The sequence below is a fragment of the Hemitrygon akajei genome, chromosome 14 (genome assembly GCF_048418815.1).
Source record: "Hemitrygon akajei chromosome 14, sHemAka1.3, whole genome shotgun sequence".
Classification (NCBI taxonomy): Eukaryota; Metazoa; Chordata; class Chondrichthyes; order Myliobatiformes; family Dasyatidae; genus Hemitrygon; species Hemitrygon akajei.
In genome coordinates, this window is record NC_133137.1 from 52200778 (window position 1) to 52220169 (window position 19392).

General features: G+C 43.4%; 1 protein-coding gene across 3 annotated transcripts in view; it reads right to left on the minus strand.

Moving 5' to 3' along the window:
• Positions 1-19392, minus strand: part of LOC140738585 (inositol 1,4,5-triphosphate receptor associated 2-like) — a 160333-nt gene that overhangs the window by 50873 nt on the left and 90068 nt on the right. For all 3 annotated transcript variants that reach the window (XM_073066063.1, XM_073066062.1, XM_073066061.1), the window contains exons 11-12: positions 14277-14418; positions 3184-3331 (exon numbers count right to left, since the gene is read on the minus strand). In XM_073066063.1, coding sequence (XP_072922164.1) covers positions 3184-3331; positions 14277-14418 — 290 coding nt within the window. The remainder of the gene's footprint in view (positions 1-3183; positions 3332-14276; positions 14419-19392) is intronic.

A 19392-nucleotide genomic window follows, 5' to 3' on the forward strand; every position in this document is an offset into this window, starting at 1 on the left:
TTGCCACAACCCGAGGACCTGAGTTATTGGAAAATGGGTTAAGACTTTGAAAAAGGATCTAGTGCCTTCCCGGCATATATGACGAATAAACACTTCTCAGGCTTCCAGCCAGGTACAGATATCGATTGTAACCGAAGTTTCAGTGACAAACTCTGCCATCTAAAGAAGACAAGAGTTTGTCATTGAAACGTCTGTTATAATCGATACCTGTACCTGGCTGAAAGTCCAAGAAGAGTTTATAGGCTAAGACTTTATTCCCTGGAGCATGGGAGAATGAGGGGAGATTTGATAGAGGTATACAAAGTTATGAGGGGTATAGATAGGATAAATGCAAACACTCTTTTCCCTCTGAGTTTAGTGAGCTATATGTTATGGGCTAAGGGTGAAAGGTAAAATGTATAAGGGGATCATGTAGGAGAACGTCTTCACTCAGAGGGTGGTGAGAACATGAAATGAACTGCCAGTGGAAGTGGTGGATGTGGGCTTGATTTTATCATTTAGGAGAAATTCGGAAAGGTGCATGGGAGGGATATGAAGGTCTGTGGTCCAGGTGTAGGTCAATGGCACTAGGCAGAATAATAGCTCAGCATGGACTAGGTAGGCCGAAAGCCTGTTTCTGTGCTATACAGTAGTGTTTTATGACTCTATGCGGCTTTCCCTATGCAGGTCTAGGGAAACAGCACACAATTTCTTGCACAGTTAAATTCCAATAGAACACCACGATTAAGACTTTGATAGGGCAGACTAGCGGATTTTACAGTCTATTTGATATTGCTCCCAATGATATCCATATTGAACACGTTTTTACTTTATACCATTGTTTACATGTTACAGAGCAGCGCAATACATTTTCCAGTGACCCTGGCATGTTTAAAATGGAGACTTCAGACCCTGGCCACAAACTGACCCATTTTCCTGATGCCAGTCCCACACCTAGTTCACAATCTGAACAAGTGGGCAAGTCAGAATTTGCACAATGAGGAATTCCCAACTGGATTACTGGAGTCTACTGTACATTCCTTCCAGATTATAGTTATTGTATTTCTGATGAGGAACCCTGAATATAAATTCACTCAAACCTTCACAAGTGACTTGAAATCAGCTTCCCACCAGAACCATGAAGGCACATTGGTTAGTACCTACATGGGAGCTGACTCTAGGAGGCAACATCTCTCAAAGATCTTCATCTCTTGGGCCATGCCACTTCTCACATCTACCACAGGGCAGGAGGTACATTAAGTCTGAAGTCCCACACCACCAAGTTCAGGAACAGCAACTTCCCTTCAACCATTCAGTTCTTTAAGCAACCTGCACAACCCATATCATCTTCTCAGTCAAGCAACACCATAGATGATAGGAAACTGGAGAGCTATGTAGGGGGGAATGGAAGGGCTGAAGGGCCTGTACTGTGCCATAATCTTCTATGACCATTTTGATCACTTTGCTCTAAAAATGGACTTTTTTGTTCCAATTGCACTCCTTCTTGTACAATTTATGTTTAATTTGTGTTTATCTTTTGAATGTGATATCACTAATGCTCTGTTGCAAGTAGGTTTTTCATTGCACCTATGCATACACGGACTCGTGCATATGAAAAACTCAACTTTGACACACCAATTTGAAACTCAGAATCTGATGCACCATCAGTAACTCACTCTGAGACGTAAAGGCGAGGTATCGGCTTTTATTGACTGGAAGAAGGAACAAGCAGTGATTGACCACCATACTACATCCTGGAGACAGAGAGGCCAGGCTCAGACCTGCCTGTGAGACATGGGGGCCGCCATCTTGCATGCCCGGATGTGGGCGGCCATCTTTGTCGGCGTCAACATGCCCCGCCCCCTACCCGTGTGAGACATGGGGGCCGCCATCTTGCATGCCCGGATGTGGGCGACCATCTTTGTCGGTGTCAACATGCCCCGCCCCCGACCCACCGGTGTTTACCGGGCACCAAGACGGCTCAACTCTGGCCTCCGTAACCCTTGACCAAAGCGCTCCACACCAGCTTGCAAGGTCAATGATGGACATCCTGGTGGAGGGGCACAGGACTAGCTGCCTGTTTGACACGGGCAGCACTGAGAGTTTTATTGACCCGGACACAGTACAACGCTGTGGACTCGTGACACGGCCGATAAGTCAGAGGGTCTCCTTGGCTTCTGGGTCGCATTCCACAGACATCCGGGTGGGTTGTGTAGCGACATTGGTGGTGCAGGGCACAGAATATCGGAACTTTGTGCTACTGGTCATGCCTCAACTGTGCGCACCTGTGCTATTGGGGCTGGACTTCCAGAGTCACCTCAAAAGTGTGACTATGGCATATGACGGGCCCCTCCCACCACTCACTGTCAGGAATCCTCAGTTTGGTGGGACTTCGTCACATACCCCGCTACTGACCACACACACACACCGACACACACATCCCACCCTGCACCATGCCGACAGCTGCGCTACTGACACCACTTGCAGCCTCTCCACCCTCAAGATCCCTCCCTCACCGCTGTTCGCCAACCTGACACCCGACTGTAAACATGTGGCAACTAAAAGCAGGAGGTACAGCGCGGGGGACAGGGCCTTCATTCAGTCAGAGGTGCAGCGGCTGCTCGGGGAGGGGATCATTGAGCCAAGCACAAGCCCTTGGAGGTCCCAGCTGGTTGTTGTTCGGACTGGGCAGAAAAATAGGATGGTCGTGGACTATAGACAAACCATCAATAGGTTCACGCAGCTTGACGCGTACCCCCTACCCCGCATCGCGGATATGGTCAACCAGATAGCTCAGTACAAGGTGTACTCGACAATAGATCTGAAATCCGCTTATCACCAGCTCCCCATCTGCCCAGAGGACCGCCCCTACACCGCCTTCGAGGCGGGCGGCAGGCTCTATCACTTCCTGTGCGTCCCATTTGGTGTCACAAATGGTGTCTCGGTCTTCCAGAGGGAAATGGACCGGATGGTGGATCAGTGCCAACTGAAGGCCATATTTCCCTATCTGGATAACATTACCATCTGTGGTCACGAGAGGCCGGGCTCAGACCTCAATCACCTTTATAGAGGGGTCTGTGGGAGGAGCCACAGGAGCAGTCAGCAGGGGGCGTGTCCAGACAGGTATATGTAGTTCACCACAGTCTCTCAAAAAGATCAGACATTTCTAAATGGCCAAAGTGATTTGCTGACTTGTAAAATTACCTCAAATGGTTGTTGAAGAACTCATCGGTTGCTGAAGCCATCGGTCTTTGGTGTTCTGTTGAGTTGGAAATAGCACAAACACTGGAGGCAATTGCGGCACAACTTGGGATATGTAAGAATGGGTTAAAGTGCTCCAACATTAAGGCATCTATCAAGAAAACACACACATTTGTTAAGTTCCCCTTATGTTTGCTCAATTACATAGAAACAGAAAATAGCAGCGGGGATTGAACTTGCACCACAATTCAATGTGATCATAACAGGCCTTCCAAATTCAGAACACTGGTCCTGCCTTCTCCCCACAGATTCCGTTCTAAATCCATCTACGAGTTTGCAGATGACACCACTGTGGTGGGCTGGATCTCAAGTAATGTTGAGTCAGAGTACAGGAAGGAAAGAGAGAGCCAAGTGGCAGAATGTAATGACGACTTTTCTTTTAGTGTCAGCAAAACAAAAGCTGATAATTGACTTCAGGAAGTGGTGTGGAGCCACACCCCCATTAAATATCAATGGTGCTGAAGTGAAGATAGTTGATAACCTCAAATTCCCAGTGCAAACATCACTATTACTCTACCCTGGTCCAACAACGTAGAGGGTCCAGCTAAGAAAGAGCATCAGTGCCTGTATTTCCTGTACATTGTACCTCACCAATTTTTATAGATGCACAATTGAAAACATTCTATCACAGCTTGGTATTGCATTTGCTTTGCCCAACATTTCAAGAAACTTTGCTGAGAGTTATGGCCACAGCTCCATCAATCATGAAAACCACCATCCCCTGTATGGACTCTGTCCACACTTCACTCCCTCAGAGAAGCAGCTAGCATAATGAAAGATCCCACCTACCCTGGCCAGTCTCTACACCCACCTCTCACCTCCATTAGCCAGAAGATACAAAAGCTTTAAAACATGCACCAGGCCTAAAGACAGCTTCTGTCCCACTGTTCTAAAACTCTGAATGGATCTCTTGAACATTAAAGTTGAGCTCGTCCTCAATCTAGCTTGTCGTGGCCCTTGTACTTTCTCTGTTATTGTAACAGTATATTCTGCATTCTCACATCTTTTCCATTGTAATAACTCAACGTCCCATGTCTTGGCGTGTGTATCAATGACTTCCAAGCATTTTGCACTGTATTTCAGTACCTAGAAATAATATACCAATATATCTCTCAATTCTTCAAGAGAAGAGGAAAAATATCCAGCTCCCTCAGGATTTTGCTTCTAGTGACGGAAGCTGAAAAGATTATGAGGCATAGAAATGAGGGAGACATTCAGAATCTTTTTCTGATGATAGATATGTCAAATGTAAGCAGACATATATTTAAAGAGAGTGTGGGGGGGTGAGGAATGTTTAAAGGAGATATTCAGGGTATTTTTTTTAACTACACAATGGTGGGTGCCTGGAACAGGTTGCAGGGGATAGTGGAGAAAGCAGATATGATAACGGTATTTAAGAGACTGCAGGAGAGATATGGGTCATGTGCAGGTCGAAGATGTTTCAGTTACCTCAGCATCATGTTTGGTGCAGACTTCGTGGGCCGTAGGACTGTGTTGTACCCATCTATGTCATATGCATTTTCTGATATGTAGAATCCCACAGGTTCACCTCTCTAGGAGAAGGAATTCTAATTTCAGCCTTACACCAGATGCAGCTCAAACTTGGATTGAACTTGATCCTGCTCTACTGGTCACTGAGAATCTGGTCTGTCCAGTCCTGTTAGGATTCTGTAAGCCACTATAACAGCTCTCAGTCTTCTGAACCATGGACCCCTTGGTTAATGGTAGGGGTCCATGGCATAAAAATGGTTGGGAGGCCTTGCTCTAAACTCTAGTGAACACAAGTCATACATCAGCCCAACTATCCCAGGAATGTGGTGAAACTCAGCTGACCTTCCTCCATAGCAAGGATCTTCCGCAGGTCAGGAGAACAAAATGGCAAACAATGCTCCAAGTACAGTCTCACTATGTCCAATTACAGAATTGCATCCCTGCTCCAATACACAAATCCTAAAGCAATAGCATTTCCCAAGACCTATCCACAGAGATTCAAGGCTGTAGTTGCTGCTAAAAGTGCATCTACTAAATAGTGACTAGAAGGGGGTGAGTAATTATGCAATAAATTATTTTGTGTTTAAAAATTGTAATAAACTTAGAAATGTTTTCACTTTGACATGAAGCAGTCTTTTCTGTTGATCAGTGTCAAAAAGTCAAATTAAATCCACTTTGATTCAATTTTGTAAAACAATAAAACATGAAAACTTCTGGGGGGGAGGGGTCCACTGGTCTATTCCATATAACATGAATGGAACTAACAGACCATTGTTCTATTCATGTTATATGGCAATGATTTGACCAACAGAATTAATAGCTTTGTGGCCAGTTTTGCGGATGATAGGTGGAGGGGCAGATCATGTTAAGGAACCAGAGGGTCTGCAGAAGGACTTAGACCAGAGGTTCTCAACCTTTTTTTTATGCCATGGACTAATAGCGTTAAGCAAGGGGTCCATGGACACCAGGTTAAGAACCCCTGACTTAGACAAGAAGAATGAGCAAAGAAGTGCAGAAGGGACGGAGTGTAGTGAAGTGTATAGTTATGAGCTTTGGTACAAGAATTAAGGCATAGACTATTTTCTAAATAGGGAGAAAATTCAGCAATCAGGAGGTGTAAAGGGACTTTGGACTCCTTGTGCAGGATCCTCTCAGTGTTAACTTGCAGGTTGAGTAGGTGGTAAGGCAAATAGAATGTTAGCATTAACATTGAGAGGACTGGAATATAAAAGCGAGGATGTATTACTGAGACATTAGATGGTTCTGGACTTTTTTCATTCTGGAGTTTAGAAGAATGATGGGGGATCTCATTGAAACTGATTGAATGTTGAAAAGCCTAGATAGAGTGGACGTGGAGAGGAAGTTTGCCATAGTAGGAGTGTCTTGGACAAAGGTGCACTGCCTCAGAGGGATGGCCATTTTTGAACACAGATGAGAAGGAATTTCCTTAGCTAGAGGATAGTGAATCTGTGGAGATCATAGCTACAGATGGCTGTGGAGGCCAAGTCATTTAAAGCAGAAGTTGATGGAATTTTGATCAGTCAGGGTGTCGAAGTTAGAGGGAAAAGGCAGATTAATTGGGTTGAGAGGGATAATAAATCAGCCATGATAGTTCAGTGGAACAGACTTGATGGGCTGAATAGCCTAACAGTGCTCCTATGTCTTATGCTGTTTGTCAGTTAACACAAAATTACTGGGAACAATTACTGAACCAGTCAACATTGCACCTACTGTGGTATTTAACTGCTTCAAGGTATTTTCAGTTTTAACTAATCGGATATAAATACATATAAACTTCAGGAATTTAAAAAAGAGAAGCTTATTTATATATCTTCCTACGAAAGGAAGTTAGAATGTGGGATTCTCTTCTAAAAACCATTAAGGCAGAATCAAAACCATTCTGTTTAAAAGGGAATCGAGACCGCCTGCTTTTTGAGAGAAAGGGAAATGAAAGTTCTGGAGAATGCAAGGTTAGGCTAGGTTCTTTCTGTATGTATAATCTACCTACAGATCTAAATGGTAAATGAGTACAGAGGGATCTGTGGTATTGTATTTGAGATAAAATGGTAGCATGCAGGTGCAGCTAGTTAGGTAGATGGTTGGCGTTTAGAAATAGGGAAGTACTGCTACAATTGTACAGGCGGCACCTAGAGTATTGTATATAACCTCAGTCATTCTTCAAAGAAAGGATATACTGACATTTGAAGAAGTGCCAAAGAGATTCCCTTGGTTAATTTTGGGGAGAGAGTAGCCCCATAACAAATAGTAAAAAGATTTGATTATTCACTGGAGTTTTGAATTTCAACTATTGAAAGTCCTAGATAGAATGGATATGGAGAGGATGTTTCTTATAGTGAAGGAGTCTAGGACAAGCAGGCTTAGCCTCAGATTAGAAGAACATCCCTTTAGAACAGAGATAAGGAATTTCTTTAGCCAGAGGGTGGTGAATCTGTGGAATTCCTTGCCACAGGTGGGTGAGTAGGCCATGTCTTTGGGTATATTTAAAGCAGAGATTGATTCTTGATTAGTAAGGGTGTCAAAGGTTACAGGGAAAAGGCCGGAGAATGCAGTTGAGAGGAATAATAAATTAGCTATGATGGAGTGATGGAGTAGAATTAATCAGCCGAATGGCCTTATGTTCTCATGGGTGATGCTGCCTGATCTGCTGAGCTCCTCCAGCATTTTGTGTGTGTTACTACAAACAGTTTGTATATGTCAACCATATTGATAAGTCTTGAGGCACACCTCGATGAAACAAATTAATAGTAGATTTTTTTTCTTTCCTTCACTGGAGAACCAAATATTTTCCTTCCAATGTAAACAGTCATCTTTCATGATCACTAGGCGTAGCACTGATTCAAGATTGATTTAATTATTTGGAGTTTATGTTCCCTAACTACATGGTCTAGATTGAAACACATCTCAGAATACAATTTAACTTCATTATTGCCATCACCCCAGCCCCCACCATCCGTGTGGGCTCAATAGGCTCACTTGTATTCAGCTGGCTTTGTTTGCTGTGAAAGGGAAAAATTAATTTCAGTTGAATCGCCCCATTAATTTTTTCAGAGCTCATTTCCACAAGTTAAGCAACAGGTTCATTCATACAACAGTCAAACCTGTACTGTTAATCACATGGAAGCCCCTTCGTAGTCTCTGCTGCACCAACTCTTCGACCATGTGCTTTGACAGGCTTGCTACCACTCCCTGGGAACTCATCTCACCTTCTAGCTTGTACTCCTTCCCCTCCTCACACCTTATTTTGGCTTCTTCCCCCTTCCTTCCCAGCCCTGATAAAGGGTCTTGGCCAGAAACAAACTGCTTATTCCTTTCCACTGATGCTGCCTGACCTGCTGAGTTTCTCCAGCAGTTTGGAAGCGTTACAGGGAAGAATTATTTGTATCTCAAGGACAGAGGAGCTTGATCACATCATACTATTTTGCCACTTTTGCAAAATATACAAATTAAAAAAGCACAGTATTTAATAGTCAGTGCAACATGGGATAATTTATCCCAATTATGCAACAACCAGTTTCTTTATTGATCAGCAATGCTGTAATTCCATTCTTACACAATACCAACATTTTTGATACAAGGGTTTGCATCATCATAATTTAGAAAGAATGCTGTACCTCGTGAGCATTCAAAAGTCTGATGGCAGTGACTTAGAATGCAAACCAATACTCCAGTGTCGACTGAACTGCTCTTGGCATGATTAATAAAGAATAAGTCTAAAATCCATCCCACCTAATGAGCTGGGGAAAGTGCAGAGATCTAGGAGGATTTTGTCTGGACTCAAAAGCCTGGGTTATAGGGTACAGCTGAGCAGGCTAGACTCCAAGACAACAATTTTGTTATAGGGTTTGGAGCCTTGCATGTCTCAATGGCTCAAAGAACTATGTTGGGTGGAGTCAGAGTCTTGTGCTTTGATTCTTGGTAGGGTCACCCATGCTAAACAGGACAAAGGGTAGAGGCTAGACTAAGAGTGGTCCACCAGTCCTCCAGGTTCAGGGTTTCAGCTCAGTGCCAACAACCCTGACTGGTCAAAAAAAAATTGTTATGAACAATCAGCAATGAACAATCCTTCTATTTCTGTGTGACGGTATTCCTGAGTCTCCACCCAGGACTTGGATGACTGACAGTAGTGAAAACCATGAGGAAGCTGTTGGCATGATGAAGGAAACACTGAACATCACAAAAACCAATACCAAAATTGGTTTTTGGAATGTATGAACCTTGTACACCATTGACAAGAGGAAATCTGCTGATGCTGGAAATTCAAGCCACACACACAAACACTGGAGGACCTCAGCAGGCCAGGCAGCATTTATGGAAAAGAGTAATGTCAGCTGTATTCTTGTACAAACACTGACAAGCCTAGCACAAATAACTGCAGAAATGTCTTGGTACAACCTACATAAGTTGGCCTCAGGGAAAGCAGATAGACAGGTTCTGGCAGACCAAAGGCAGCAACTGGCAAAGCAGTTTTATACCCAGAATGGGAAGATGGTCAGCATCATTATGGTGTAGCTGTCATTTTGAAAAAAGATATTGAGTAGTGCTTGCTGGAGTGGAAGCCAATCAAAAGTAGGCTGATGAGAATCAGGCTGAAAGTGAAGCAAGTGAACATGACTCTGATCCAGTGCTGTGCTCCAACTAATGATAGTGACATTGAAAAGGACGCCTTCTACGAACAGCTGCAATCGGAGATGGAGTTAACATCACGCCATGACATAATCATCATCTTGGGAGATTGAAATGCAAAAGTGGGAAATAAATACTCACACTTCATTATCTTCATGGGCACACATGGACATGGAACGATAAATAGCAATAGTGAAAGATTGGTGGAATTCCGTGCCAGGAGCAGAATAGTCATAGGAGGGACCCTTGTTCCATTCAATGAAATCCACAAATTGGCATGGTGCTCCAGCCAACGTACATGACAAGAACCAGAATGACTATTTGATGATCAATGGTACGTGGCAATGATCCTTGCAGGATGTAAAGGTGAAGAGACAAACAGATATAGGAAATGATCACCACCTTGTTGTAACAGTGATGAATCTCAAGCTGAGAAGCCCTGGGATCAGAACACATATCCAAAGACGTTTGATGTTGAGAAGATCAAGGATACCAGTGTGGGATCTGCATTCACCATTCAGCTTAAGAACAGATTCCAGGCCTTGCAAGACCTAGACAAGGATGTGTCCGTAAACAATGTGGAATCAAATTGCCTCAGTCTTCAAAGAGAGCAGCAAATCTTGTCTAGAATACCGAGCTGGGCAGAAGAACAAACAATGGATACAGCAGGAGATATGGACAGCCTTAGAAGAAAGTCAAAAAGTTATGAAGTGTTAGATGCAAAATCAACATGTATTAAACTGAAACTTCAACTAGAAATCATTGAAGCTACTGAAGCATATACTGAATCACTGAAGTATATGGAGGCATTTAAGGTGGGGGGATATATGGGAGGCAGAGTTTAAGGGACGGCACAACATTGCGGGCCAAAGGGCCTGTACTGTACTGTACTATTCTATGTTCCATATACCAAGAAAGTGAAGAGACTTGTAAGAAAGGATAAGAGAGTCTACATGGAAAACCTTGCAGAAATGTTGGAGATGGATTGGGCACATGATGAGAAGACAGGTTAACTCCATCATTGAGACTGCTCTTCATTGAACCCCTGAAGTGCAGAGGAAACGTAGGAGACCAAAGACAACTTGGCAACATGCCACAGTCATAAATGAGGACCCTGAATAACTACACCTGGAGCACAATAGAGAAGATGGCCAAGGGCAGACAGATGGAGGAGCTTCATGGCTTGGACTTTGCACCTTGAAATGGAGACTAAGGGGTGACCCTTAAATGGGAAGAAAATTCAAAAATTAGAGGTGCAGAAGGCACCTTGTGCAGGATTCCCTAAAGGTTAACTTGCAAGTTAAGTTGGTGGTAAGGAAGGCAAATGGAATGTGCACATTCATTTCAAGAGAACTCGAACAAAGGAGCAAGAATGTAATGCTGAGACTTTATAAAGCATTGGTCAGACCACACTTGGAGTTTTGAAAGCTGTTGTGAGCCCCTTGTTTAAGAAAAGAGAGGGTTCAAAGGAAATTCACAAGAATTATTCAATGAATGAAAAGGTTAATGTGAAGAGTGTTTGATGGATCTAAGCCTGTGCTCACTGGAGTTTAGAAGAATGAAGGGATATCTTATTGAAACTTAGTGAATATTGAAAGGCCTAGATAGAGTTGATGTGGGGAGAACACTCCTGTAGTTAGAACAGCTTCAGAATAGAGGGACATCCATTTAAAACAAAGATGTGGGGTTATTTCTTTAGTCAGACGATGGTGAATCTATGGAATTTATTGCCACAGATGGCTGTGGAGGCCGAGTCAACTACATTTAAAGCAGAGGTTGATAAGTTCTTGATTAGTCAGAGCATCAAAGGTTATGGGGAGATGGCAGGAGAATGGGATTGAGAAGGACAATAAATCAGCCATGATGAAATGACACAGCAGACCCAATGGGTTGAATGGCCGAATTTTGTTCCCAAGTCTTACGGTCTGGAAGAAGTGTATAAAATCTTGAGGGGTATAGATGGGAGGCACGGTCACAGCCTTCTCATTCCTCCTCCCCCACCCCACCCACCCGCCCCCGCCAAGGAAGCAAAAGCTAGAGAGTATAAGTTTAAGGTGAGAGGAAAAATATTTAAGAGAGACCTGAAGGGCTACTTTTCACAGGGGGTGGTGCATATATGGAATGAGCTGCTGCAGGAATTGTCTGAGGCATTTCAAACAGAGGGATATAGGATAAATTGGACATCTTGGTCAGCATGAGTTGGAGAGCCCGTTTCCAAGACAATAAGATATAGGAGCAGAATTAGGCCATTTGCTCTACAATTCCATCATTCTTGAATTATCTCTTTCAACCTCATTCTCCTGCCTTCTTCCTGTAACAATAGACAATAGGTGCAGAAGTAGACCATTCGGCCCTTCGAGCCTGCACCTTTGATCCCCTTCTAAGAATCTATCAACTTCCACTTTAAGAACACCCAATATCTTGGTCTCCACAGCCATTTGTGGCAATGAATTCCACAGATTCACCACCCTTTGGTTAAAGAACTTCCTTTTCATCTCTGTTCTGTCAACACACCTGCTAAAGTGGCAATCGTACAAGCACAAACACTATTCTCTAACACCATAAAACATTGGAGCAGAATTAGGCCATTTGCACAATCGAGTGCCCCACTATTCAATCATGGTTGATTTATTTTCCCTTTCAACTCCATTTTCCTGCAACTGCCATAGCCTTTGGTGCCCTTATTAAACAACCACTTATTATCATCTTCCACTTTAAATATACCTAATAACTTGGCCTCCACAGCTGTCAGTGGTAAATGAATTCTACAGATTCTCCTCCCTTTGGCTAAAGAAATGCCCCCTCATCTCTATTCTAGAAGGGTATCCTTGCATTCTGAGGCTGTGCCCACTATTGGGAACATCCTCTGAATGTCCCCTCTATCTAAGCATTTCAGTATGTTTCAATGCGATGCCCCCTAAGCAATCATTAAATCATAGATGGGAAGAAACTAGTGGACCAGTCTGTCCTTCAGGCTGGGCAACTTTGTGCCTCTGGAGTGGCGACGGAGGGGTGGATGCGGGGTGCAGAAGGGCGACAGAGGAAAAGATCGGGGTGGGGGGGGGCTCGACGGAGGAGGTGGAGATTGGGGCGTTATGGATTCCTGAGATTGTGCACCTAGAGCACACAGAAGCCCCACATAATGGCAGAGGTACATCACTTCACTAAATGTCCACCCAGTCAGTTACCTCCTGCACTGTCTGTGAATGGAATCCATAGGTTCCACATTGATCTCAGACACCTCAGAACTGGAGTGAACTTTAGTAATTTGCCATCCTGAGGGACTGCCTAAGAATGAAATGGCAGTAACCTTGCCACAGTCCAATATTGTAGTTATTACCCTGCAATCAGCAGGCTTCTAACTGCTGTGGATACTGTCTCTTACTTCAACTCTGAACAGATTCCACAACCAGCAGACTCACGTTCAAGGACAGTACAACTCATGTTCTCAGCATTTATTTCCTCTTTCAGTATTTGCATATTTGTCTTTTGCACACTGGTTGTTGCCAATCTTTATTATTCGTGTTTCATAAGTTCTATTGCATTTCTTTATTTGCCTGTAAATGCCTGCAAGAAAAAGAACACCAAGCTAATGCATGGTGACGAGTACTTTGACAATAAATTTACTTTAACTTTGACCAGGGAACAAAGCACAGTCACTGAAATTTAAACTGAATGCAGAGGTCACTGAAGTTTTGTAATGAACGGGGATGAAATCTGATTTCAGTGGTCGTTTGGTGAAGCTACCTGTCAATGACTGCCTTCTCGACACCACACGATCACCTGTTTACCTACAGGTGGAGAACAATAAGATACATCATCGAACAACTGACCAATCTGTAACAATTCTGCTTTCTACTCCTGATGGATAACCGATTGACACCAGTCTTCAAATACCAGGTAAAATGTCACATGCTGAGACACACAACACTTTAAACTGGCCCCAATCACAAATCTCCATGAACCATAGGTTTCCCTTCCCACCTCGCCCTATCTGGCTCCGGTCCCATTTGCCTCTCCCTTGATGATCTCCCTTCTCTCCTCCTCGGTTTAGTGTCCAGTACTGGTGGCATCTTGTGTTCCTGCTCATCTCCTTCCAACAGCTATCTTTAACCTTCACTTAACAGGCTCCCACTTACCTCTCCACCCCCCCCCCCCCAGTCTGTCTCCATTGATCATCCACCTGCCATTGTCACCCAACTCTACTGCCTCCCCTCCCCTACGATCTTTCACCCGTCCTCAGTTCACCAATCCCTTTAGGTTCCTGTCTCGCTCTCAGCACTCTTTCTCCCTCTCCACTTTATACTGGCCATCTCCCCTCTCCAGTCTCAGTTGTAATACAGGGTTTCAACCCTTTTCTCCCACAGAAGTGGCTTAACCTGAGTTTCTCGAGCACATTGAGTTTCCCTGCAGATTGAACAGAGGGCCAGGTAAGTGCCATGGACCCATGCTTTGCCAAGTGGTGATGTGCTCTGTGTAGAGGGGAGCCAGAGCACCAAGCCCCACTCTCGGGACACAAAGATACCAGAGAAATACTGAGGGAGTGTTGTGCCCTGAGTGGGACCAATTTTCTCTCTCCCAGGTGACTGATCAGGCATAGAGTTTATTCAAAACAGATTAATTGATTTCTGAGTATTAAAAGAATTCTGGAATATGGGGGATAATGCAGGAAAATGGAGCAGAGGTAGAACCTTAATGAATGGTAGAGGCTAGATGATCATCTCCCTCTCCTATCACTCTGGGACACTCAGGAGCCATGAATATAAATATTGAATATGAATTCCATACAGTATATATCACCCAGAGTTAAATTCTCTTAAAAGATTATAGAACAGCTTATTCAAATCTTTCATGTTAAATACACAAGTTTCTACTGCAAGTTCACTATTACTCTTGCTTACCAAGTAACAGTGTGCGAGCATGTATGGTATCTGAACTATGGTTCCCCCCTTGCTGAATAAATGGCAGTGTGTGGCGAGGAGCTTCAGTCTGTCCTTCAGGTTGGGCAACTTCGTGCCTCTGCTCTCTGCAACAGCTTCCCGTCTGTTGGATGGAGGGATGGAGTTATTACACAAAACACTCACACACACTTTAGCAGCAACAAGCACCCTAGTCCATGACTGCATCATAAAATGAAAGGATACAATTATCAGAAAAGACTGGATAGGCTGTAAGTACAAGACAAAGCAAAGAGGAGGTCAAACATTAGTTCAAGAGTCAGGAAGCTGTGCTCAAGATTGTTTACTGTCATTTTTCAATATGGAAAATGAAATGATTGATACTCCAGATCTGTGCAGCATAGAAAAACACAATAAGCAAAAAGAAAATGAATATAAACATTAAAGCAATCCTATAAAACACAATGAACAAATAACTGTTTGAATGTGGTTCAATATACAAAAGATTAGCTTATATACATAGATTGATTGGATGTACATAAAGTAACACTAGGTGTTGGAGTATCTGTATATAAGGTGACTAAGGATTTTCTTTCAAGGGACTCATTTTTCCTGGAAACACCAATAGCCTTGAATGGAAAATCCTACAAAAAGTAGTGGATATAGTACAGCCCATCACCGGTGAAGATCTCCCCACTATTGAGCATATCTACATAAAAAGTTGTTGCAGGAAAGCAGCATCCACCATCAGGGTCCCCCACAGCCCAGGTCATGCTCTCTTCTCACTGTTGCCATCAGGAAGGTGGTACAGGAGACTCACCACCATCAGGTTCAGGAACAGTTGATACGCCTCAACAAGAGGCTCTTGAACCAGAGGCACACTGAACTTCACTTGACCCATCATTGAAATGTTCTCACAACCTATGGACTCACTTTCAAAGACTTTTCAACTCATGTTCTTGATGCTTAATCTGTATTATTTATTATTTCTTTTTATTTGTTCTATTTTTTTGCACACTGATTGAACACCCAAGTTGGTGTGGTCTATCATTGATTCTGTTGTGGATCTATTGAGGATGCCTACAAAAAAATGAATCCCAAAGTTGTATATGGTAACATACATGTACTTTGATAGTAAAATTACTTTGAACTTTGACCAGAAGTAATGAAGTAACAAAGTGACTCTTGGCAAGAGAAACTCTTCCAGATAGCAGCAGGGCATAGTAGGACAGCTTTATAAACCTCTAGTTATGCCATATCTGGAGTACTGCATTCAACTCTAGCCACTCCCCTTATAGGAAGGAATGTGGAGGCTTTGGAAAGGGTGCACAACTGATTTACCTGGATGTTGCTTTGATTAGAGAGTATGTGCTATAACTTGAGGTTAAACAAACTTGAATCATTTTCTCTGGAGTATCTCTGTTGGCTTCACTTGTTCTCCCTATACTAGCACAACCTGATGATGAGGACATCCCATAATCCTGCATTTCACAACACTTTACAACTCATTTGAATCCTCACTGCCCCTATTATCTCATTGAGAAGATGTCCTGTACAAAACTTATCCCCACAGCAACCAAGTCCTCAACATCAGATATCACCTTTGTCCTCCTCAACCAACCCTCAACCTTTTCACAACTTAAATCCAACTTGTTACTCTCCATTAGCTCTTCAACTGAAATCTTTAATTGTTTCTCCCTCCACACATGCTGCCACACCTGGTGAATGTTTCCAGCATTTTCAGTTTTTAAAATCTCAGATTCCTAATGCCCGTTTTTGTTTTCTTACTTGAGTCATTACTAATTGCAGGTCAAGCCCAAGCTCCAAATAGAAATAATTACAGAACAAGAGCTGCAGAGGGAATTCTACAGATGAATTTTAGAGGAAGTTAGCTAAGCAAATAAGAGGGAAATGTAGGTGGTATTAGACAGTAAGAGGGCCCTGGACAGGTTGGTGTAGGTGGTGCCTACCGGAGGCACGTTCTTTGTCCAGGTAGCCATAAAGATTCTCAAGTGTTACACTGAGTTCTGGGCAGAAGTTTGCCATGGGGGGAATTTGTAAGGATTAATATCATGAATGCCAGCATTATGACATCCAATTAGAGCCTGCTCCTGTGGCCTGAAGTAAATGAAGCCTCCTCCCCATGCTGCTGTGGGTATCCTCTCAATATTCAGTAGATTTTAATGAAATAACCTCCCCCCACCCCACTTCCCTCTCATCCTTCTGAATTCCATTGAGTACAGGCCCAGAGCCATCAAATGCTCCTCACATGTTAAACCTTTCATTCTTGTGAACCTGCTCTGGATGTCTCTAATGAGAGGTGATTGGACAGTAGCCATTTATTCAATACTCCAAGGCAGGGCAAATAATCAGGAAGAGAGATGACAGTAACCCAGAAACTTCCATGAAACTAGTTTGACAAGATTCCCCAGGCTTTGACAGGGATGATGAAATGTTTGGAGGGCATCAGCACCAATCAGGCACTTGCAATAAAAGGCCAAACCTTAGACTCAAATTTAAATCACGGTGCTGGGGTTACAGGATAACCCACAATTTCTGTATCCACCTTCACCTTGTTTTCTCCATGTGTGAGATTGATACTATTTCCAACAGAAGGATTAAAATGGGCAACAGTGTGGAGCAGCTAGTCAAGTGCACCTTCATGCATCAAAGGTCTGGGTTCAATCCTGATCTCGGGCATTGCCTGCATGTTGTTTGCCTCGTCTCCCTGCAACCAAGTAGGCTTCTATAGGCTGCTCCAGTTTCCTCTCACATTCCAAAGACTTTGTAGGTTAGTGCTACACTGTAAATCGTGTCATCCTAGTGTGTACACAAGTGGTAGGATCTGGGGGGAGGGCAGGGTGTGGAGTTAATGAGAATGTGGAAGGAATGAGATTAATGCAAGATTAGAGTAATGGGTGATTGATGGTCAGCATGGATTTGATGGGCTGAAGAGTCTGTTTCTGTGCTGTAACTCTTTATGACTGGTCTAATATGAAGTGCAGAATTTTGAGGAAAGCACAGGGGTGGGATGTCAGAGGTTTTTTTTTAAAAACATACACAGTGGTGGCTGCCTGGAGTGGTGCTAGATGCAGATACTCAAGGGACACTTGGGAGATTCTTAGACAGCCGCATGCATGACGGACAAATGTAGGGCTGTTTAGGAGGGAAGGACTACACTGATCTTTGAGGTTATAGGGTTGCTGTAACATTGTGGACCGAATGGCCTGTACTGTTCTGTAGTGTTCCATGTTCAGGCAATTCCTGCGGGATTTGAACCATCCATTAAATGGGGTATGTACATTAGAGTATCGTTTGGGGCATGTAGCAAGTTACATTGAGCTACATTGGGGGGGGGGGAAATCACACTTATGAACTGAGAGATGAGGTCAAGGCAGGGAGTTTTATTCTTTGACTGTCTAAGTGCATTAATTGAAGAACAGAACAACTGAGTGATGCAGTGGTAATGATAGGAGTGATTCAATGGTTGTGTAGTACCTGCCTTCCCCACATCTCCAGGGAGCAGTAGTGGTGTTTGATACTGACACCAATACTGGGAAAACTATGGATAATCCTGCATTGTGGCAAATCCCTAAATATTTAATGTCCTGCATAGAAGGATCTTCCATCTTCCACCTAAAAAGTATGCAAATCTTTCCAAAGCATAGGCTGAACAAAACTACAGGACCTCAGCTCCTTTCATATAATGGATTGTAGGAAAAAATTCTGGAAATTAGGATGAGACAGCCTAGAAGTGAGTGATGTTATTGGCCAACAGGATGGATGAACAACAAATACAAAAGACGAAGCACAAGGTAAAGAATTAGAACCAATGAAGTGGAGCGTTAAGCTACTTCAGAGAATGAGAATGAGAGAGTGGGTGAGGAATTGTTAACACAGAAGTGGCAGGTCTACATAGTGCTCAGCACTGCACTCAGATTTCAGCTACACCTTCATCACTGAGGAAGGAAACAGCTTCCAATGAAAGTGTTCTCAGGCAGTAAAAGGGAGCACGGGCTTGTGGTTTGCAGACAAGAAACTCGCCTGTTTCAGAGTTGGAGACGTTTGCCGGATGCAGCTGCTGCCAGCATTATCTGCTTGGAGAAATAAACAGTGCACATGCTGTTCATTTACCTATGCAAAAGTCTGCTGGCTCACTGCATTAGAGGCACCTGCACCATTCCTAACCAGAGTCACACACCTGGCAACAGATACCTTTTCACAAGTCCATGGCAGGGCTAGCCAAAATAATAGTGTAATAGTATAGCATGGACTAGATGGGCCAAAGGGCCATGCTGTATGACTATAACCAGATTTGTAACACCAAATTAGGCAAAGGAAAATTCAACTTAAAATTGAACCATTTACATCAGATACACTGAACCTGCACCATGAGTAGTTCCAATGTCAAATCAGTTGCAATCAAGATAAATGTACTTTTCATTGTTAATAATTGTAAATAGGAGGCGTAGATTTAAGATGAGAGGATGGAATTTCAAAGGGGATTTGAGGGGTAACACGCACACACACATGCACACACATGCAGTGTGGACGCGTTGGGCTGAAAGGTTTGTTCCTGTGCTGTATGACTACGATATCCACGTTTGGAGGCATTATCACAATTTCCATCTTCAGGAGTGTTCAAACAGACTGAACAATGAACTAGCAACTATCACAACAAATGCCAATTCAGTCTGCACTTTTACAGAGATAGTTACATGAGGGAGGTAATTTAAAAAAGGGTGTGTAGAAGAGAAATTTGGGGAAATTGGATTGATGCAGGGTGGTGTGTTGGAAGGGAAGCAGTGCTGCACGGGTCTCCAGATGGAGAAGCACCCCTCCCTGTCACTGGTGACACCAAGGCAACTGTCTGTGGGTGGTGGTGGCATTGAAGCCATTGGTCAACACTTTGTGACTCGTACTCCGTACCCTGAATATTTTAGGTCTCAGCTGGGTGGGTGCCTGGTGGGCAAGGAGGTTCTGAGTGCATTAAAATGGCTGCAGCTGGGCAGAGGAGAGGGAAAGGGAAGTAATTATTAAATATAAAGGCAATCTGCTGCCTACTTACACAACCTTTAAGGGTCACAATCCATTTGAGAGCAGTAACTGAAAGTGACAG